General features: G+C 54.2%; 1 protein-coding gene and 1 non-coding gene across 3 annotated transcripts in view; one reads left to right on the top strand and one right to left on the bottom strand.

Annotated features, from left to right (window-relative positions):
- NECTIN1 (nectin cell adhesion molecule 1) overlaps nt 1–22,534 on the top strand; it is a 94,502-nt gene that overhangs the window by 53,194 nt on the left and 18,774 nt on the right. Inside the window, exons 5-6 of one of the 2 annotated variants that reach the window (XM_054438540.2) lie at nt 88–239; nt 10,195–14,534. In XM_054438540.2, coding sequence (XP_054294515.1) covers nt 88–239; nt 10,195–10,742 — 700 coding nt within the window. In that variant the 3' untranslated portion in view covers nt 10,743–14,534. Of the gene's footprint in view, nt 1–87; nt 240–10,194; nt 14,535–22,534 lie in introns of those variants that run through there. The other variant, XM_054438541.2, reaches the window with a different exon arrangement.
- LOC129009099 (U6 spliceosomal RNA) lies at nt 19,152–19,257 on the bottom strand. The gene has a single exon (XR_008492642.1). It is a non-coding gene; the product is annotated as a U6 spliceosomal RNA (small nuclear RNA).

The raw sequence follows: 22,534 nt of genomic DNA, 5'->3' as shown, positions 1-22,534 counted from the left end.
GGGGCCTGGAGCCAAGTGGGTGACCCAGGAACAGCTTCTTGAGGCTGGAGAGTCATAACCCTACGCTGTGTCTCCCACTTCCCACAGGCTGAATGGCTCTCTCCCCAAGGGTGTGGAGGCCCAGAACAGAACCCTCTTCTTCAAGGGACCCATCAACTACAGCCTGGCAGGGACCTACATCTGTGAGGCCACCAACCCCATCGGCACACGCTCAGGCCAGGTGGAGGTCAATATCACAGGTAGGAAGCTGCATCCTCCCCAGCCTCTCCTCACCCACGGGTTCCTTCACCACCTGCATCCCTCACCATTGAGCGGTGCCACTGCAGGAAGAGTATCTCCTTTTCCTGCTTCTCTAGTTCTCCCTTGAGCTCTGGCCATTGGTTTTGCTTTGCTTTTCTCTTTCTTTCATTTAAGGGTGCAAATGAGACACTCAGGGTGACCCCCAATCAGAGAGGGGCAGGAGGAAGGCTCTGGGAGGGAAGAAGGAAGTGCTGTTTACAGCAATGCTGTTTTGGGGGCCAATAGAGCCTGCCCGTGGATCTGCCAGCAGAACATGCTGTGGGATGCTGGCGTGGTGGGGGGGATAGGTTTGCAGGTGGAGCTCATCTCCTCCAAGCTCTGCACCTATTGCCGAGGACCTCTTCATGGGCCAGAAAGTGAGGCTTACCTCAAAGCAGGGAGACTGGAGAGAAAGCGAAGATGTAGCCCAAAGCCATAGTGCTTTGTGTGCCCTGCAACTGAGCTTTCCCTGCAGCTTTCTGTCAACTTATCTATCTGGGCAAAGGGAGGACAAGAGCTAGGATGTTCTGAGGAGAGACTTCACCTGGGACGTGAAAGGAGCATGGGCTTAATGTCAGACAGCTGTGACCCTGGACAGGCCCTCATCTGTAAAACGGGGACAGTATGATGCGCCTTGAAGGGCTGTTGTCAGAATTCTACGTGATGTAGGTCAAGCACCTAGCACAGATCAGTCTGTCAATAAATGGCCAGTGCTCCGTGATTATTACCCTGACCTCCAACATTATCATTATTATCAATGGAAGCATCAAAACAAGTCCACACAGGGGTAAACTGCCATCACAACTTCACATGGGGAGTGTCTTTTACAGTGGACCTGAGCTAGCTGCAGGGTGACAAGGTGACAGAGTGTCTTAAAAGAGGAAGTGGTGTCCCACTGTGACTGAGATATAGGAAGTAACATGCTCAGGGACACAGAAGACTGGTTGGCAGTTGCTGGCCTCCGGCCACAAAGCCACTGCACACCTGCAAGCCACGAGGATTCATGAGCTCTGAGCCAGTGTCTCGGGAGTGGAAGACCTCATTTGTGGGTATATTTAGGGCACAGCTGCAGAAAGAGCCATGTGAAGTTGCCCAGGGTCTGCGCCTACCTGTCCTCAGAGCCGTTCTGTCACGTCTGTCACCCACGGGCGGCAGTGTAGAACCACTTGCTGTTGTCTGCAATCCCTAGACTTGGCCCCGAGACTGGTCATAGGAGGAGGAGCATCAGGGTTGGAGCCTGGGGAAAGCTGGGGGGTTCCCACGGGTTGGCAGGCGGAAGGGGCCGGTGTCACACACTTCTCCCCAGCGGGGAAGGTCCAAGTAGAGCTCAAAAGGAGCCTCATGGTTACCCGAGCTCCAGCCCTGAGATACTGGGGGAGTCAGGGGGGAGGTGGGAAGGGCAGGGCCTGTGTTCCATGTGGAGTGGCCATAGGGAACATGGCCACCCCTCAGGGAGGCATTGTCACATGGGGGACAGCACAGACCTGGCCTGAGTGTTCACACACTGGCTCTTCCTAGCTGTGTGGCCTTGAGCAAGTGCTTCACCTCTCTGAGCCTTGGCTTCCTAACCTCTGATATGGGGATACTCACACTTGTCTCAGGCTTCTTACGATCATGCAGTACTCCCTGCGTGGCGATACCTTCCCCTGATGGTGGGCTATCAGCATGTGAGGGGTGTGGGCTGGGGGCAGGAGGGCCGGGCCACCTAGGGTGGGCTATCAGCATGTGAGGGGTGTGGGCTGGGGGCAGGAGGGCTGGGCCACCTAGGGTCCCAGCTGGAAGAGGGACACAACATGGCTCTTGCTGACAGCCCCGTTAGGCAGGAGCCAGGGACACATGCACTCACTGAATCATTGATAGTTCCAGGCGCTGAGCGGCTGGCCTTCCTCGGGAGGGACTCTCAGCCCCCTCCAGAGGACTCAGGGAGTTGTCCTGAGCCTTCTCAGGGCTGTTTGTTCTTGTGCTCTCAGGCAATTTCCAAGCAGCAGCTGACCTCACCACCCTCCATCCCATGTCCGCCCATGCCTGCCACATTCTCTGGGGAGCCCACCCTGCAGGGCACAGCCATGCCCTTGCTCTAAGCCCCACTGGTCCAGAGGGAATGCATGAGCGAGAGGGATAAGTGGAAATTTAATTTTTCATTCTGGGCATTCGTTTGGGTAATAACTTTGCCCTGGGCACATCTGGAAAGGGAAATGAGGAGTGACTGGGGCAGGGCAGAAGGTGGGCAGCAGGGGGTGTGCTGGAGGGACACGTGTGTGCAGAACACGTGTGTGCTGGGCCACTGCACACCTGCGCAGACTCGCTTTGGCACGGCTTCTTGGGGACCTGGGCCCCCAAGTAGGGAGCACTGAGTGGTTGCTGGGAGATGAGTGAGTAGGTGGGGCTGGAGGGCGGGATGCCCAGGCCCGGGAAGCATGGGAAGGAAAATGGCTGGAGCAGAATGGGCAGGGAAGAAGGAGCAAGGCCTTCTCTCTGTTGGCCACAGGGAGTCTCTGAAGGGCTCTCTGCCGGGAAGCACCGTGGCGAGGTGTGTGGGTTAGACTGAGCATTCAGGGGGCTGCGTGGATGGCACTGGGACACCCGTTAGGAGCTGCCACCATGAGTGAGTCCCTAGTGGGAAACAACAGGCCCGGGCTGTGGCTGTGGCTATGGGGGCACCGAGAAGATGGACCCGACAGAATCTGTGTGTGCTTCCGTGGGCACAGGCCCCAGAGAAGCCCCTTTCAGAGGCCCCTTACATGGAGGAGCAGTTTCATGGGGTGGGCCCAGTGGTCACAAAATGAAGCTCCCTCCCTTCTCCCTCTGGGGTAATGACAAGGTGGGGAGAGGCCCAGGGTGCAGCCTCGACCAGACTGAAAAAAAACAAATGAGGCAGCCTCTATCCCTGTGGGTGTTGGGAGGAGACAGGCCAGGCCTCTCCAGCTGAGACCCAGCCTCTCGCCACTCCCAAGAGCAGGACAGGGAGGCTGCCAGGGTGTAGGATGTCCATCCCCACTCCCATCCCAGGGTGCAGGGCGTCTGTCCCAACTCATATTTCCAGTGAAGCCCAGGCTCATCCCTTGCGGGTGAGGGTCACAGTCTGTCCATCAGGCCTGGAGTTCTTTAGACCCAGAGTTGCGGGCCTTGACGGCCAGTGTCCTGGAAGGGAAGCAGGTGTGAGCCTGCAATTGTGCATGCCCAGCCATGGTATGGACATGTGTCTCTGGGCATGTAAATGTGAACCAGTGTGAGCAGGCTCCGTCTGCATGCTGAGTGTGCACGTGGGAGCCCGTGGCTGTGCCGCGGCAACGTGCCATTCTCTGAGCCAGCGAATGGCAGTGTGTTGGGAGGTCTGAGAAGGCAGCTGCATCCGTGCCTCTGGGAGGATTCGGTTCTCCCCCAGCTTGCCGAGGCCCTGCCTGATGGTCTGACACGAGGCACAGCTGCTGCAGCTACAGATGGACAGAAGGGCTTCCCAGAGGTGGACCCCAGGCCTCCCCACTCTCCCTGTGGCTGGCTGCACTGCATGCTGGGAGGTGTAGTTCTTGCAGCTTCCAGGCCTAATCTGATGCCGGAGCATTTCCTGCCTGAGGAAGCGCCAGGCATTGGTTTTGGAGGCAAACCCAAACATTCTCTTTGACCCCAGACCTCCAGATCCTAGATCCAGACTGTAAGCCCTAACACTTCACTCCACCTCAGATCTATCCAAAGCCCCCAGCACCAGTCCACCCACCTCAGTCAGAGAACCAGGACCCCAAAGGCATGCAGAGCCCCCACTTCCCCACTGTCCTGGCCAGCCAGGGACCCCAGAAGAGAGGTTACAACCCTTCAGGAATGGGGACAAGCTGCTCCCTTTGTAAGAGGATGTGAGGGAGGCTGGCTGGGCCCCTGCCAGCAAACACAAATGACCCTGCGGCCTGGCTCTTCTCTCTCCTCCCAGCTGCGGCCCTTGCAGCTCTGCTCCTGGCACAGAGACAGGAGCTACTGGCTGAGTGTAACAGCTGGAGGGATGGAGGGGGAAGGGAGGACGCTCCACTCCACGCCAGACAGCCCCTTCTGCTTGCAAATGAGTTAGGTCCCCACGCTTCTCCTTTCTTCTCTCCCTCACTCAGTATCCTCACTCGAAAGTCTTTGATGCTGGAAGGTCATCCCAGCCATTCTGCTGCTGCTACACAGGCCCAGCCCTAAACAAAATAACCAGGGTTCTTTGGTCCCAAAAAATCCCCAGGAAAGAGTAAACCTCCTTAGGACTTAAGGAAAAAAGTTGGCTAGGCACGGTGGCTCACACCTGTAATCTCAGCACTTTGGGAGGCCGAGGTGGGCAGACCACTTGAGATCAGGAGTTCGAGACCAGCCTGGCCAACATTGTGAAACCCCATCTCTACAAAATATTAGCCGGGTGTGGCAGTGCGTGCCTGTGGTCCCAGCTACTCGGGAGGCTGAGGCACAAGAATTGCTTGAGCCTGGGGGGCAGAGGTTGCAGTGAGCCGAGATCGCGCCACTGCACTCCAGCCCAGGCGATGGAGCGAGACTCTGTCTCAAAAAAAAAAAAAGGACTTAGGAAAAAAAATTAAACAGAAGACCTGGAGGAGAAAAAAAAACCTAGTATAATCTGGTCCCAAGCCACCACACCACTCCTCCTGTCACCCACTCCAGAGAAACAAGGTCCCAGTGGGCCCCATGCAGGTTTATTTGAGTCTCTCCTTAATACTTGCTCTGCCTAGAACAAGGCTTATCTCTAAGACATAATCTTGCCATTGTAGAATTCATTCTGTCATTCAACAAATATTTCTTGAACGTTGGCCATATGACAGGCAGTCTAGGTGCTTGGTATAAATCCATGAGCAAAACAGACACAAAGTCCCTATCCTTGTGGAGCTTACGTTTTCACATAGGAGGAAAGACAATAGATAAAATACATTTTTAAAAAATATGTAGGCTGGGCGCGGTGGCTCATGCCTGTAATCCCAGCACTTTGGGAGGCTGAGGCGGGTGGATCATCTGAGGTCAGGAGTTTGAGACCAGCCTGGCCAACATGGTGAAACCCCATCTCTACTAAAATTACAAAAATTAGCCAGGCGTGGTGGTACCTGCCTGTAATCCCAGCTACTCAGGAGGCTGAGGCAGGAGAATCGCTTGAACCTGGGAGGCGGAGGTTGCAGTGAGCCAAGATGGTGCCACTGCACTCCAGCCTGGGCAACAGAGCAAGACTCCGTCTCAAAAAAAAAAAAAAAAAAAAAAAAAAAGTAGTAATTTTGAAGGTGAAATTGAGGAGGAAAAAAAGAGGGTAAGGGGATCCCAAGTGCTGGGGACCACACAGGTGGAGTGGGCTTATGAGCCGCAGTTTTAAATAGGGTAGTTGGGGAAGGCCTTGATGAGAAGGGGCTATTTGAACTGGGTCCCAAAGGGGGTAAAGGAGTGAACCTGGGGCCCCTGGGGAAGTGGCTTCCAGGGGACACCAGGGGACAGAGCAGCCCGTGCAGTATGTGCCAGGAGTGGAGCAAGCCTGCAGGAAAGCGGGAACAGATGACTTCAGAGGTGGGGCGGGGCGTAGGGCACGCAGAGCATGTTAAGGCTCTAGGGAGAGTCATTGGAGGGCTCTGAGTAGATATGACTTACACTTCAACAGGATTTGTCTGGCTGCTGTGTGGAAAACAGTCCACAGAGGGAAAGGGTGGAATGAGGAAAGCAGTTAGGCAGCTATTGCAATCAATAATCCAGATGAAAGATGAGGGTATCTTGGATCAGCGTGGTAGTGAGGGAGACGGTGAGAAGAGGTCAGGTTCAAGGTGTTTTTTTTTGTTGGTTTTTTTTTGTTTTTTTTTGTTTTTTTTTGAGACAGAGTCTTGCACTGTTGCCCAGGCTGGAGTGCAATGGCACAAACCTGGCTCACTGCAACCTCCACCTCCGAGGCTCAAGCAATTCTCCTGCCTCAGCCTCCCAAGTAGCTGGGATTATAGGCACCCATCACTAGACCTGGCTAATTTTTGTATTTTTAGTAGAGACGAGGTTTCACCATGTTGGTCAGGCTGGTCCTGAACTCCTGACCTTAGGTGATCCATCCGCCTCAGCCTCCCAAAGTGCTGGGATTACAGGCATGAGCCACTGTGCCCAGCCTGCATTTTCAATTATAACTTACAAACTAGTTAGGACACCAGTCATTCTTGTGAAAACAGATATGACCATACACTCTACCATACTGCAATGATGTGGCTTGAGAGGTCCAGAAAATTCAACCTAGTTGAGGAAAATGTAGGAGAGCTTTATTTTTTATTGGGTCTCTGCTGTTGAAGAAAGCACAAAAGTAACAATAGTGAGCTTATAGACTACTGCAACACACTGAAATGAGTGAATCCCAAATGATCATGAGGCTGCCACTTCCTCAAACCCTGTCCTCATTCCTGCGGAAGAGAAGAACTTTAGCCATTTGAAAACTGGCAGAAGGACCAGAGCCAGCCATGGTAAATTCTAATTTGCATTTATTTGCAATTTATACAGGCTTTACTATGCTATGTCAGTATGTGATTAATGGAATGACCTTAGCAATTGTTACAACCAGAATGAGAGGTGCAGACCATTAGTACATAAAAATTCGAAAGAGAAAAAGATCACGGTAAACTGGAGAAGAGAAAGCTCCTGAAGAAGGGGCTGGAGAAGTGCAATAGGTGGGGAGGGAGGATGAGGAAAGGCATTCCTGGCGGGGCAAACTGCATGTGTAAAGGCTTGCAGTAAGGAATCAACTTGGATAACAAGGACAGCAAGGAAGGTGAGTTGACCAAACCCAAGATACGGTTGCATGATGGAAGCTTTGAAGGCCAGACTGCACAGCCCAACAGGCAGTTGGGGAGCCATCGCTGGTCTTTGAGAAAGCGAGTGGTTGTGTCTACACAGTGAAGATTAACCTGGTGACTGCAGGTGGGGTGATTCAAGGCAGGCAGAGGCAAAACGAAAGTGGGAGATTTAGGAATCGACCACAGCAGTAAAACCTGGCATAAGTTCCATGGTGGTGGCGGTGGAGACAGGAAGTTGTGTCGAATGGAGAGCGTTTAGAAGGAAGATGGCAAACCAGGTTGGTACAGATGGGTTTTGAAGTGGTGGTGAGAATTGCAAATGAGGATGTGCTAGAGGTCAGTTTTTCTAATGTGTCCACCTAGATATCAGTTATGTGAGACTGTCTTGGAGGCAGGAGGTATGGGGTTCATGCTCCAGTGTGTTGGGAAACGTGGCATTTGACGTGTCCCTCTAATAGTTCACAGTGTGCACGAGAAGGTAACAGGCTCTGATGCTGTTGTCTAAGCCAACATTTCGACCCCCCTATTTTTGCTGACCCTTTGAGCCAATGGTTTGAGATTCCGTGGGCCACAGTTTGAGAGATGCTGTGGAGATACAGTCCCAGAGTTGGGCGAGAACTGTGTACCCTAAATAATTTGGAGAGTCAGCAGGATAAGGGTGACTCCGGAAGTTGGTACTAGTCTGTCACTAGGAAAGAAAGCAGAGGGTCAAGGCTGAGGGTCCCAGGACAAAGCGTCTAGCGAGACAGCTGGAACAGAGAGAAGGAGCAACACAGCTGGAGATAGCACTCAGAGAGGAAAGCCAAGAACCACGGAATCTTGTATTGGAAGGCAAGGGACATGTTTCAGAAAAATGGCAGCTCCCTCCATCTGGATGCTTCCTTATCCTCCTGGCCTCTCCAAGTCCGGCCTCCTCCAAGAAGCCTTCTCTAATGCCAGGACACACCACCTCGTTCCCCTGCACCCTGCACTTCCCTGCCAGTTCCCTTAACATCTGCATGTACTGTCTCTGAGTGTCCTTTGCTTCCCTGGGGAGGCTGTGAGTTTCTCATATCCCGTGACTAGCAGGATAGATGCTCAGTATGTTTGCTGATGGGAGGGATGGATGAAGAGAGGAAGGCAGGTGTAGACGGGAGAGATCATTCAGATCTGGGTGAGAACCGAGGAGGGGGGCAGGCAGGAGGAGTACAGAGGAGGGTAGGTTCTTCCCAGCTGCCTCTGGGGTACCCCTGGTGGAGGCTGCTCCCACCTCATGGGGAGCAGTTGTGGGACCCTTTTGAGGGCGGTAAAGAGATGGGACCTGGTGAGCCGCGAGATGCTTGAGGTTCCAGGGAGGCTGCTGCGGAGACAGGTGGTCAGGACAAAGATCCCGTGAATATGTACTGGGCAGCTGCTGGCTGACCTGCACCAAGGATGGTGGTGGCAGGTGGGGAGCGGGGTCCTCCATGGCGGTGCTCCTCTGCCAGTGCCCACGTGTACAGGAGCCCCTGGGCGGTCCCGGCTCAGCCGCGTGGCCTTGGACGAGTGAGTGGCCTCCCCTTCCTTGGGCCCTGTGTTTTCGTCAGCCCTTCCAGCCCAAATTCCTGGAAGGCCTTTCCTCTTTCCTAGAATCTCCACCCTGCTGCGGCCTGCCGAGTGGGGCAGCACCCCACACACGCCCCAGGAGGAGGGAGTGGGCTCAGGGGAGGAGCGTGATTCCCATGGAGTGAGAGATACTGAATCAGAGAGTGAGCCAGCAGCAGTATACAGGCAAACAGTATACGGGCAAACTGGCCCTTTACGTGGGCCTGGAGCAAGGAGGGCCTGAGCGGCCGAGGTCAGCCTTCTGGGCTTGCCCTAGACTGGCAGCCTAGTGCCTCTGACCGAGGCCAGCTGTGGTCTCCGGTGCCACCCTGTGGTGGTGCCAGGAACCGTTTCCCTTAGCCTCACCTTAGGGCCTCTTTGACCTGTGGCATGGCCCTGGTTTCAGCCACCTTCCCAGGCCCTGTAAGGCAAGGGAAGGGGCAGTGTTGGCCAAAGAACAGTACTGTGGCCCGGCCCCACTGGCACAGAAAGCCACCCACCCAGCCTTCTCTCCCATCCCACCTGCTTCCTTTCTCTTCTTTTCACCTTTCCTGCCTCCTCATTTCGGCTGTGTCCACGGAGCATACAGATTTGCACACTCACGTTCATCATGTCGGCACAGGCATGCAGGCCCTCCTAGCATGTGCTCCCTGAGTGGTGGGCTTGCTATGACAGCAAGGGTGTGTGCCTGTGCCTGTGCCCACTTGTGTGTACTTGACATAGCCATGCACGCACACACGCACATGCTTTCACCCCCATTTCTGCCATCCTTGCCCTGTGCTTGTGCCCTGCCATGCTGGTGTCTTACACTTATAACCCAGGCTGGCAGCACTGCCAGGCCCAGACCACAGCCAAGAACCACAGCCCTGGTTTCTGGCACCTTGGCAGCTGATTGGCACTCACGGGGCATCTCCTGAGCCGGTGCCTGGGAACCTGTTTTCCCTGTGCCCTGCAGGCAGACAAAATCAGGTGCAGAACACCTAGGTGGCTCCTGGTTCTGGGTCTTGGAAGCCAAGTTGATGGTGTTGGGGCAGAGTGACTGCCAGGTGTCTGGCAGAGGGGTATCAGTGACATTTGCACACGTTCTATGTGAAGTAGAAGCAACGTTGCATCATTGCTGGGTGGCCTCAAGCAAGTTATTTAACCTCTGCAAGCCTCAGCTCCTCAGATATCCAATGAGAATGAATGGCATACCTCCTCAGGGTTGTGGCTGTGAATGGCATGGAGTGGACAGTGTGCTGCAGCTGGAACTGGCACACGTCTCACTGCACCATGAATAGGGGTTGAGCTGGGCCAGCACCACATCAAGGACTGGGGATGGAAGACCCTGGTGCTGTGGGTACTGCCTCCTGCCTCTCCTCTTGCCTGTCTCTCACTCCAGCTACCAATGCTGCGGCATGTTAGGGCTCCAGGATGGTGGGGTGCTGCGGGGCCTCTAACTGGAGCTGCTCAAACCTGGGGTGCAGACAGCCTGTCCTTCCTGGCCTCTCCTTTCCCTGCCCCCTGCCTCCCTCCCACCCCCTCTACACCCCAGGAGCACACGCTGATGCTGTCCCCTCCATCTCTTTTCCTCACCCAGAATTCCCCTACACCCCATCTCCTCCCGAACATGGGCGGCGCGCCGGGCCGGTGCCCACGGCCATCATTGGGGGCGTGGCGGGGAGCATCCTGCTGGTGTTGATTGTGGTCGGCGGGATCGTGGTCGCCCTGCGTCGGCGCCGGCACACCTTCAAGGGTGACTACAGCACCAAGAAGCACGTGTATGGCAATGGCTACAGCAAGGCAGGCATCCCCCAGCACCACCCACCGATGGCGCAGAACCTGCAGTACCCCGATGACTCGGACGACGAGAAGAAGGCTGGCCCACTGGGTGGAAGCAGCTATGAGGAGGAGGAGGAGGAGGAGGGCGGTGGAGGGGGCGAGCGCAAGGTGGGCGGCCCCCACCCCAAATATGACGAGGACGCCAAGCGGCCCTACTTCACTGTGGATGAGGCCGAGGCCCGTCAGGACGGCTACGGGGACCGGACTCTGGGCTACCAGTACGACCCTGAGCAGCTGGACTTGGCTGAGAACATGGTTTCTCAGAACGACGGGTCTTTCATTTCCAAGAAGGAGTGGTACGTGTAGCCCCCACTTCCAGAGCCTCTGTCTGTGACCGCTCCTCCCTAGCCCCTCCCCGCACGCCCCCTGCCCACCCCCCACCTCCCACTCCAGGAGCTGAACAGAGACTTGCCCAGCTGCCCAAAGCCAGCCCCGAACTCCTGGGGGGCCAGGGGAGCCCAGGGCAGCCACGACTTGGCTTTGTGTTTTATTTCCTCCCTCTCCTCCGCCCTTCCCCATGGTGTTGTGTTCGACTGTGGCTTTAGTGTTACTGTATCTTCCCTTTACGGGCCCCACCTGCCTGCCCTCTGTGTAGGGAGCCCTGTTCTCATCTTGTGTACCTGGGCATCCCTCCAGGGTTTGGGGAGCCAGCCTCCCCCGCCCCCCAACACTGGAATTTGTTTGTGTTTCTTCACTGGGGGTGGAGGGCTCAAGGGGCTCTAAGAGGAAAAAGCTCCCTACACCCCCAGATGCTGCTCCTCCTCCCAGGGAGAGGGAACCCAACACCCGCCAGTGAAAGCTGATGCAGCCGGGAGTTTGGACCTTGGGTCTAGACAGCCGGTGCACCCAAGAGGTAGCGGGAGGGGTGCAGCTTCTCCCCAGTTCCCAGGGAGTCTTGTTTGTTAAGCGGGGCCTTGGGCAGTGTTTTCCTGCTGAGGGTGGTTTTACATTTTTTTTCCTCATTGGCCCACAGAGAGTGGAGCTGGCCTAGCTCTGACGTGTCCCCTCTTTATCCCCAATGTGCCCCCTCCATTAGGGGCTCCAGGTGGGCTCTGGCCCACACTTGCTCTCTGCCTCTGCTGACGTGCACACACACACACATGCACACACTGCTCCTCTCTGCCTGCTTTCCCCTGGGGTCCCATGCCCTGCCCCATCCAGGCACTGCCCAAGGCCCACCCGTCTATTTCCACCTCATTCCCCCTTTAAGCTGAGAATGGGGTCTGCCTATAGAAGCTTCCAGAGACAGCTGAGACTGGGCCCCTGGTGTCTCCACCCTAGGCTCTCAGGCCCGCCCCAAACTGCTTCTTACAGCGTGGAGGTTTCTCTGATTTCTCCCTTATCTAGCAACACTTGGTTCTGTTGGCTAGTCAGGGCTGGGATCCCAGGGGGGATCCACCTGCAGGAGTCAGAGGTAAAGAAGCATCCACACGGAGGGTAGTGGAGAAGGAAGCCCACATGGCAGAAGCTCTGCAAACAGTCCGAGGGACTGAGGAGTCCATACAATGCCTCACACACAAAGGCCATTGTCAAAGCCTCCGGCCTGGCAGAAAGTGTAGGGGGTGGGGCTGCTAGGCCACCTCCTGCTCAGCCACCCCTGGTCCTCATTCTGGGATGAGGGGAGGGCCTGGGAGAAGCCCTCCCTTTGAGTGCAGATTCCCTCCTTGAATGGGACATTGAGTTCCTATCAGCCACCCCAGACTGGGTCTTCCCATGTATATAATGGAGGAAGACCCCTCCCAGCCCTCTCTCAGTCCCCCAGCTCAAAGTGCCTCAGTTCCTCCATCTGCTCCCAGATCCCCTGGCACTCTAGACAGGCATGCCCACGGGAAGGACCCTGGGATGGAGAGGCAGGCTTCGCGGCCCTTCATGCCTGCCCACTGGGATTCCAGTTAACTCACCCCAGGGTGTCAGGGGCTCTGCAGGATGGCAAGTGTTGGGGAGGAGGGAGGCAGACCACTCTGTGCCCCACGGGCACTGACCCACCCTGCCATAGGCTTCCTAAGGGAGCCCCCCAGCCCCTCCCCTCCCCTCCCTGGTGCTGCTATTGAACCCCCAGCCAGCTCCATTGCTGCCCCGGCAACCCTGGGCCCAGCAGGTAGGTCATCGTTGTCTGGCCCTCACTGCCCTGGCCCCAGCCCAGGCTGCCCAGTAGCCACGTAGCAGAAGTCTGAAGCCATGCCAGCCCTGGTGCGGCTCTCCCCTCTACACATTTGGGGTACTGGATGGGGTGAAGTTAGGGGAGAAAATTATGGAGTCTTTCCAGCCACAGTGCAGAGGGAGGTGGAGGAGCTGGGCTGCTTCTCCCAGCAGTATTAGTGTCCCCCAGGGCAGGGGACCTTTTCCACATTACATCACTGCCCCATCCCACCTTACAACACTCTGGCCCCTCTGCTTGGTCCCCTTTTCCCCCAGGCAGGAGGCAATCCCGGGGGCCTGCCTGATAGAGGCATTTCCTGCCCCTGTCTCCTCCTGCATCTCCTTTATCCTGCACTGCCACCCTCTATTCCTCATTCTGTGATGGATTTTGAAGACCCCAAGCCCAGCCAAAGCACTGAGTTCTTCCCACTTAAGACACCTCCACACCCTCCCCACAAGCAAAGCACAAATTTTGGGGTCCATGTAGCATGGCCCACGTAGGAGGCTCCTGACTTGCCAGGGGCCCAGCCTCAGCATACCCACCGAGCAGCTGCCAGCCTGGGCTGAGGGTGGGCGTGAGGCAGGGGTCAGCACTTGGACCTAGGGATGTGAGGTTTTCTGTGCCCCAAGTTTGTGGGAAGGCGGGCACTACTGCTGGGCCCACAGACACAGCCAGCTGGCAAAAGGGAGGTCTAGCCCAGCAGAGAGATGAGGACATTTTGCCTCTCTTTCATGCCCACAGCATGAGCTGAGCTTCTGCTTTGCTGGAAATGAAATAAACTTGGTATTAATTGTGCCAAGGCCTCCCCAGTTGTCATCCTGCCTCTTGTTGCCCTCCCTGTCCTTGCCCCCCACCCCACACCCATGCCCCTGTTTCCTTACAGATTTTGTTATTGTTCTAATGTGTAATAGAACCAGCCGAGTCCCCTTTTATCAGAAGGGTCTGAAAAGCAGCAGCATAGAGTAGGTGAACACAGGCCTGTAAGTGCGACCACCTCAGACCCAGCACATGTGCCCACAGTGGACACACTCACACCTCCAACACACCCACGCGCAGGCGTGTGTACACACACGTACACACGCATGCACGCACAGCCAGATGGTCACTCAGCACAGATGTGGCAGAGGGAATGGTCTGATCCTGCTGAAAGCCCTTAAGGAGAAACGAAGAGTTCCCAGTGCCCGGGCTGTAAGAGAGCCTTACAGGGGCCCTGTTTCCTGGGCATGTGCTTCCTCTGCCAGCCAACCCCCATGTGCCCAAGTCACTGGTGCAATAACTTTTCTGCCTTCCTCAGAGCAGAGAAATTGGGAATTGTGTTAGGTGGGTGTGGGCAGCTCTGCTGAGCCAAGCAGACAGGGGTGTCCCCTCTTCTGGGAGGAGGGGAGTGCTCCCAGGCCTCGGGGGTCCAGACAGAGACCGCCAAAGCCTGACTGCCAACAGAAACCCTCTCCTAGTGAGGGGCAGGTGGGTGTGCCCCAGGTCCCCACACCCACAGGGAGGCTTCACACACCACCCAGTGCCGGGGATGCCAGGAGGCAGGCCCCTCTGCTGTGGCCCAGGTGGTGAGGGTGCCCAGGCTTCTGCTGCTGCCACTGCTGCCAACACTGCCCAGCTTGCGAGGCCAGGAGGAGCCCCTGTCCCACTTGGTGCTGCTGCTCTTCTGACCCCTGCTGTGAGGAATGGGATTCTTGGTCGAAAAAATTGGTTTTCCTTTTTTGTATAAATGAAAAGAATCCAGGAGAAACTGCCACCCTCCCCTCCCAGCGTGATGCACTACCTTGCTTTGGCGTCTTGTCGCCCTTTCCGCCTTTGGTCCAGGGACAGCCCAGCAGATCCTCCTGGTTCTGACCTGGGGGTGTTTGCATCACCCCCTTTTACTTGTATTAAAAAAAATGATGGGGTGAAAATGTACTGAGGAAAAAAATGTACTTTTTTATAAATAAAGTGTTTAAAACAAACTGGTTTGCATCCCATCACTGCCCTGCTCCATGGCAGTGGGGGCGGGGAAGGCGTGGAGCTGGAGGGGGTGGCACAGAGGGATGGTGAGGGGAAGGGACCCCCCACCCCATGTCCAGGTTCCAGGGTTCCAGAGGAGCAGGGGCCCTGAGGGAGACTGCTCACAGGCTGCCCCGGAACCATCTTCCACGCAAGTAAGAAGACCGTGGACTTTGACGACAGCATAGCAGAGGGAGGGGTGTGGGTGTCCACAGACACAGGAGAGAGGCCTTTAAGAAAGTAAGGCCTGAGAGGGCTGGGGGTGCACGCAGCAGAGAGGGAAAGCCCTGTGCCAGCTGGTGCCCTCCTGGGGGTACAGGTGCCTCCTGCCCCAGACTCCAGTTCCCCTGTCACCCACTCCTGCTATCCTGTTCCTGCCACGTCCCCTCCTGTGGCTGTTTGGAGAAGAAAACCAGCAGTGTCACACCTGCCGTGTTAGGTCCCTGGGGACAGAGAAGAGCTGAGAGCTTTATCCTTTCATCTTCTATTTCGAAGATACTGCCCAGACCCATCCCCTGCAAGCTCTCCCCGTCACCCACCCCTCCTGTGCCCCCCCATTTCTCCCCCGGGGGGCTGGTTGTTTGGAGAGAAGTTCTTCTTGTTCCTTGGTTACCTCCCCACTCTCCCCACCAGCACCATCTGCTTCCCATCTCCTGGGCTGGAATGCAGGACAAATCGATCCTGGGGGTGGGAGTGGCAGGGGCTTCAGCGACTGCCCCGTCCCAGCCATCCCTCCGTCACCCCCCGCACCCAGTAGCATCTCCTTTCACTGAAATCCACACCAACGAACCCTGGGAAAGGGAGGGGGTAGGAACGATAAAATCAAGATGGCTGCTTAGCAGAAAACCCTCCTGCCCATTGTGGGCAAGGCCACATCCTCCACATCCAGGATTGGGGTTGGACGGGCAGAAGTAGGCGTGCAGAAGGAGAAGCCAGCAGCTGTTGGCAGCTGGCTGAGCCCCCACTGGAAGGCCAAACCCAGCATCCTAGAAAGGGCTGTGTTTAGATGTTGATATTCGAATGAGATGCAAATTGGTTGTTTAAGCGGTCACTTCCTCAGTTTTCCAGGCTGTCCGTTTAAGTTAATTTTTAATTTGTGCAGGCAATAAATGCGTAATTACATTATTAATATATTGGAAGAGAGCAATGGACAGAACGTCCTAATTGACATTTAACTAGAGCGTTCCGGCAAATTAGCCAAGACTTTCTCCAGCAGCGGAAGGAGGGCAAGCCAATTAGTCTCAGGCACAACCCCTCTGGACAGAGCTTTGGGCTGGAGAAGCCAGACTCAGTCCCTTCCCCAGGCCTTGGTGCCAGGATGTCCCCTTACAGACATCCCGGCCCAAAGGATACTGGGAGTCCAAGGGCATACTCTTAGTCTTCTAGTCCAGTTGAGCCTCGGAAGAACTTTCTGCTAGGCTGTGGCTCCTCCTGCCCAAACCACAACCCTTGCCTCCATCCCTCCAGCACCACCCTCAGCAGAGCAGAGGACCAAGGGCCAGGAAGCAGCACCTGTCTGAGTGTCTAAGGTCCCCCCTGGGATATGCCCACCATATCCGTATCTTGGCTGGTGGGCCCAGGACTAAGCTCCTCTCTGGAGACTGTGGAGGCCTTTCTCTCCGTTCCCCTATCCTACCCACTCCTGGTTGCAGATTGTTGAGGAGATAAACTTGATGAATTGAGGAATTCATTTATTCATTTACAACATATTTTTGGCCATTCTGGGACTGCAGTGCTGTGACAGCCACATCCAGCATCCCAGCTCTAAAGAACTCAGAATGCTGGGTATCCCCAATTCCAAAATGGCCAGTGCCATACTGGCCACAGGCTGTTGCAGAGCTGTGTGTAAAGCGCTGGGGTAGCACAGGACAGGAGTGGGTCATTGTGTTTGGGAGGGTCTGAAGTGACATTTCACCTGGGCCTTGAAGGATGTGCCAGAGTTCTCCAGACAGAGATCTGTTATGAGTATTTCGGGCAGCCTTGAGAATTTACCATCTTACATTAGTTGTTCTAAAAGAGATCATCCTACTCCAACACACTCATTCTGCACATGGAGAACTAAAATCTAGAGAGGAAACTATGATTTGGCCCAAGCATGCGCCAATCATGCTCAATGGCATAGCCACATCCTGAGAGCAGCAGGAGGGGAGGAACCCAGGGGAAGGGGTGGCACCAGCCTGACTCCTGGGGGGATGCTAGATCTGGTACAAACTTCTGTTCCCTTACAAAGTAGCAAGAACCCCCAGCGGGATATAAACTGAGCTTGCAGGATCCATATTTGGTGTTCAGTGGAGTTGTCGGAGTCAGATGGGGCTCATCGGGGAAGACTTCCTGGAAAAGGTGCTATCTGACATGGTTTGAAGAATGAGAAGGACATGGATTGGGTGGGAAAGTTGGAGGAGGAAAGCCCTCTGAACGCTTGAGGGGAGTGCCACCTAGACCTGCTTCTGAAACCACCTCTGTACCGGTGCCCACAGCTGGAGGCTCTGCCCCCACATCCTCCAGACACTATGCCAAGCAGCATGATGCAGAGCAGTCCTTGGGTTCTACCTAGTTGTTGGCTTCTTGGACCCCAGACCCTATTTTCTCCGGGTTTACTGGCTTGATGGCAGAGCCAGGCCAACTCCTTCTCTATGGGGGACTGCGGTTCCACTCCCCATCCCCGGAACAACTCCCAGATGAGGCGCTGCAGGCAATGTCCTCACCCCAGCCTCCCCTCTGCCAAGCATACCTCCCACAGCACACACACAGCACATACACACTCCAGGAGCTGGGGCCTCATCTAAGCTGGCCCCTGTGGCAACTTTGCATCCAAGCTCATCTTGAGCTCCATGGAGAAAAGCACACAGCTGGCCGCTTGCCTTGAGAACCAGCCGCAGGGCATCATCAACATACATCATAGGCCCCATTGAGCGCAGAGAACTTAACCCAGGCTACACTCCAGAATCATCTGGGGATTTTTAAAAATCAGGCCCCGCCCCACGCCAGTAGGGTCAGAGCCTCTGGGATTGGGATTGGGGCCTAGACAGACTTTTTTCTTTTTTTTTGAGACGGGGTCTTGGTTTGTCACCCAGACTGGAGTGCAGTGGCACAATCACGGCTTACTGCAGCCTCGACCTCCTGGGCTCAAGCAATCCTCTTGCCTCAGCCTCCCAAGTAGGCTATGGGTACCTGCCACCATGCCCAGCTAGTCTTATTATTATTATTATTATTTTATAGAGACAGGGGTCTCCCTATGTTACCCAGGCTAGTCTCAAACTTCTGGCCTTAAGCAATCCTCCCAAAGTGCTAGGATTATAGGTGTGAGTCCAGTAACAGGCTTTTTTTTTTTTTTTTTTTTAAGACAGAGTCTCGCTCTATCACCAGGCTAGAGTGCAGTGGCGCAATTTCGGCTTACTGCAATCTCCGACTCCCTGGTTCAAGTGATTCTCCTGCCTCAGGCTCCCCAGTAGCTGGGAGTACAGGCACGTGCCACCACGCCTAGCTAATTTTTTGTATTTTTAGTAAAGACAGGGTTTCACCATGTTGGCCAGGATGGTCTCGACCTCCTGAACTTGTGATCCCACCCACCTCGGCCTCCCAAAGTGCTGGGATTATAGGCGTAAGTCACCGCACCTGGCCCTAACAAACAGGCGTATTTTTAATAAGCTACCCAGGAGATTCCAATAGACAGCCAGCGTGGAGGCAGAGGAAGGTGTCAGTCATGAGGAAGAGGTGGGTCTTGAGATAGGAAAATGGGACTGAAGGGGTGGGAAGTTGGGTTATTCCGTGAGTTAACACACATAGGGTTTGAGTGCCGAATAATGCTATTTATTGTTGTCATCCATCACTTTCATATTCATCATCATCGTCACCTGTGAGACTTGGGATCCCGGATGACAGTGACTGCAATGGAGGTCACCTGTGAGACTTGGGATCCCGGATGACAGTGACTGCAATGGAGGTCGCCACCTGAGGCAAGGAGGGGGCAGGATGGAGCCACACCCATAATCCTCATGAAGCAGGTTTTTGGGGTTTAGACCACCTATAGGCGCTTGTTCCCTGGGCACCTGTCAGAAGGGGAAGAGGGATTATGAAAGAGCCCAGGCAGGAGGTCCCATAGCCCTCTCTGAGTGGAGCTCCTTACTCCATGTTGCTGTCAACCTAGAAGTGAATGTGCTTCATGAAGGAAAGTGGCAGTTCCCCTATATCCCCATTAGGCAGATGAGAGAGGACCCTCAGAGAGAGGCGGAAGGGGAGGGTGGCAGGGCCTGTGCTCTTTGAGTCCTCCACTCTCTGCCTGAGGATGGGCCTGAAGGTCCCTAACAAAGGCCTCTTCCATTCCACAGTGAGTAAAGACCTCCTTGGGGATGACTGACCCAGAGACTAGCTGGCCAGTGTCCCCCAGCCTGACCTCCTGCTCACGCCCACCGTCCCCTCAGTAGCCAGCTCCTTTTCATTTTGCAACACTCCTGGGACCCTCATCCCTGAGATCCCCCATGGCATCCAGGGCAAAAAGGGACAGCAAGTAACAGAACGGCACAAGCTGCCTTCCAACCTAGGCTGGCAGCCCCTTGAGGACTGGCATCTTGTCTTTTCCTTTTTTAATGTGATGCTTCACAAATTTGCATGTAATATTTGCACAGGGCCATGCTAATCGTCTCTGTATCGTTGCAATTTTAGTACATGTGCTGCCGAAGCAAGCACTGGGATCATGTCTTACTCATCCCCAGTACCCAGCCCAGAGCTAGCACAGAGTGGGTGATCAACAGAGGCTGAACCAAATTGAACTGATCAAAATGAGAGTCAAAAGAGGCCTTTTAGCTGGGTGTGGTGGCTCCTGCCTGTAATCCCAACACTTTGGGGACCTGAGGTGGGAGGATCGCTTGAGGCCGGGAGTTTGAAACTAGCCTGAGTGACATAGCAAGACTTGCATCTCTACAAAGAATTAAAAAATTATCCAGGTGTGGTGCACACCTGTGGTCCCAGCTACTTGGGAGGCTGAGGTGGGAGGATCGCTTGAGCCCAGGAGCTGGAGGCTGCAGTGAGCTCTAATTGTACCATTGCACCCCAGGATAAGTGACAGAGTGAGATCTTCTGTCTTAAAATAAATAAATCAAAATAAAAGAGACCTTTCAGGTGGTGAAGCCCAACCTTCCCCAAGACAGGGGTTTTCCTCCAAATGTGCCCAGCCTCTGGTGCTGGGCAATTCATTACCTCTCAAGGTAAGCCCTGATGCCACAGGGCTACCCTTCTATGTGGACAAAATTTCCCTCCCCTACACTTCACCCATTGGTCTAGGTATTTCCCTGGGAAGCTACACAGAATAACTCCATCTAGCCTTCTTGGGATAGTCCTTCAAATATTGGAAGATGGCTACTCCTCACCCAACCACATTTTCAGATATTTAAACCTATGCTATCGTCATCAGGTCACTTAGCAACACAGCTGTTAGGAGCGTGGGCTTCAGAGTCAGGCAAACCTGGTTTCAAGTCTTGACTCCATTGATCAGTAGCTGTGGGAAAGCATTGTCACAATGGCCAGCTCAGAGCAAGCCCTCACACCAACATCAAACAACCCCAGTTACCTACGGACCAGTCACAGTGTGTCAGTGTGTGTTCACCAACTACCACAAATGGACACCTCTGGTATAGAAAGTTTTTTCTTTTATTTTTAGTGTGGGATTTTTGATAGTGGGAGAGGCCATACCTATGTGGAGGTAGGGAGTCTATTTCCCATAGACTGTCTGTACCTTCCACTCAATCTTATTGTGAGCCTAACATTGCTCTTTAAAAAAAAAAAAAAATTCTGTTACCCAGTCATTGTGGCTCACGCCTGTAATCCTAGCACTTTGGGAGGCCGAGGTGGGTGGATCACCTGAGGTCAGGAGTTCGAGACCAGCCTGGCCAACATGGTGAAACCCCATCTCTACTAAAAATACAAAAAATTAGCCGGGCATGGTGGTGGGCGCCTGTAATCCCAGCTACTCAGGAGGCTGAGGCTGGAGAATCGCTTGATCCCAGGAGGCAGAGGTTGCAGTGGACCGAGTTCGCACCATTGCACTCCAGCCTTGGCAACAAGAGTGAAACTTTATCTCAAAAATAAAATAAAAAATAAAAAATAAATGTAAGTCTATTTTTAAAGAAAAGTCCCTGGGCTGGGCACAGTGGCTCACACCTGTAATCCCAGCACTTTCGGAGGCCAAGGTGGGCAGATTACAAGGTCAGGAGTTTGAGATCAGCCTGGCCAATATGGGAAACCCCGTCTCTACTAAAAATACAAAAATTAGCTGGGCATGGTGGTGGGCACCTGTAGTCTCAGCTACTCAGGAGGCAGGAGAATTGCTTGAACCAGGGAGGCGGAGGTTGCAGTGAGCTGAGATTGTGCCACTGCACTCCAGCCTGGGCGACTGAGCGAGATTCCATCTCAAAAAAAAAAAAAAAAAAGGTGTTCCTGAAGAAAAAAAAACACACACACACACACTGCCATCTCCCTCTCATTCTGAGGGCCAGGTATTAAATACTGCTCCCTGGAACTGGTCTGACCAGCAGGGAATGGGGGTGGAGGGGTGAGGAATTGTCTGTGTGTCCTCCCTGAACCTGGCCTACCCCCTCTTACACAGTGGGCACAGCCGACCCATCTGACCTTAGAAGGTTGGCATGGGACACAGAGGGGCTCAATCCTGGTGGTTAAACTTCTGAGGGCAGGAGGGGGTTGGATGGATGGATGGATGGATGGACGGACGGACGGACAGACGGACGGACGGACGGACGGACGGATGGATGGATGGATGGATATGTGGGTGGATGGACGGATGGATGGATGGATGGATGGATGGATGGATGGATGGATGGATGGATGGATGGATGAATATTTGGATGGGCACATAAACCTTTGAGTTGTTTTCATGTGTGCCACCTCTAAGCAGGTCTTCTTCACTCTGTACTTGGGCTGCCTATTTACTCCCCAAATGTAATTTTCATGCATCTCTGCAATGTTTTATCTTGGTGATGAGGGTCAGCATTTCAGCCTGTGGCATTCCTTTTGGATGCTTATTCCATCAGTTCAGTCCATGGAAGACATTTATAGAAAACTTGGTGAAAGGAAAGAGACAGGGCTTTAGAGTGAAACTGACCTTGACTGGTTCCACCACCTATCAGCTCTGCAGACCTTCAGCAAGGTGCCTGCCTTCCCTGAATTTTATTTCTCAATCTATGTGAGTAGACTGCTGGGATGAATAAAGATAGTTCATATATGGAGTAAGGTATTTGTAAAACAGGTAATAGGGATACTTGCCACCGACGGCTATAAGGATTAAAGAATTGACTCCTTGTAAATCACTCAACAGAACACCTAGAACAGACTGAGTGCTCAGCTGCGTTGAACTAGGATAGTATTCTTACTTACTGTTATTTTCACCACTGGGTATCTGCCCTAAGCGGGGAAACAGAACTCATCATGGAAACAACATCAAGAAGTAAGACACTTGCCAAGTTCCAGGTAGGATCCCAGCTCTGTGCCTTCCTGGCTACGTGGTGAGCACTACTCCCTTATTTTCTCTCTGATTTACCTCGTCTCACACCACGACCCACCAGCCTGTTGGAGGGGCACCGGTCTGGAGGAACTGGGATGTGTCCCTTAGGGCAGGGCTGGGTTGGGATCCCCGCACTGGGCCACCCTCCTGCAGGGGGCACTGAGGCCAGCTGCAGGAACGTGAGGCCACATTCACCCCGGAGCAAAGGCTTCCGGTGCCTTCTACAGTTTTATCTACAGAAATGCCCCAGGAGCCACCTGACATGGGAAGCGAGAGGATAGGTCTCAACCGGGATCATTTTTACTTACCAGGATCCTGTGTAAGGTTTTGGTACTTCGTTATTTTTCATTTTCAAGCTTTTTTTTATTGAGGAATACGGTAACAACAGTAAAGCACACAGATCTTAGGGGTTCAGCTCCATTTGTACACACCCATGTCACCACCCCCGGA

The sequence above is a fragment of the Pongo pygmaeus genome, chromosome 9 (genome assembly GCF_028885625.2).
Source record: "Pongo pygmaeus isolate AG05252 chromosome 9, NHGRI_mPonPyg2-v2.0_pri, whole genome shotgun sequence".
In the NCBI taxonomy this organism is placed as follows: Eukaryota; Metazoa; Chordata; class Mammalia; order Primates; family Hominidae; genus Pongo; species Pongo pygmaeus.
The sequence above is the reverse complement of the archived record's forward strand: the minus strand, read 5'-3'. Positions and strand labels throughout refer to the sequence as shown.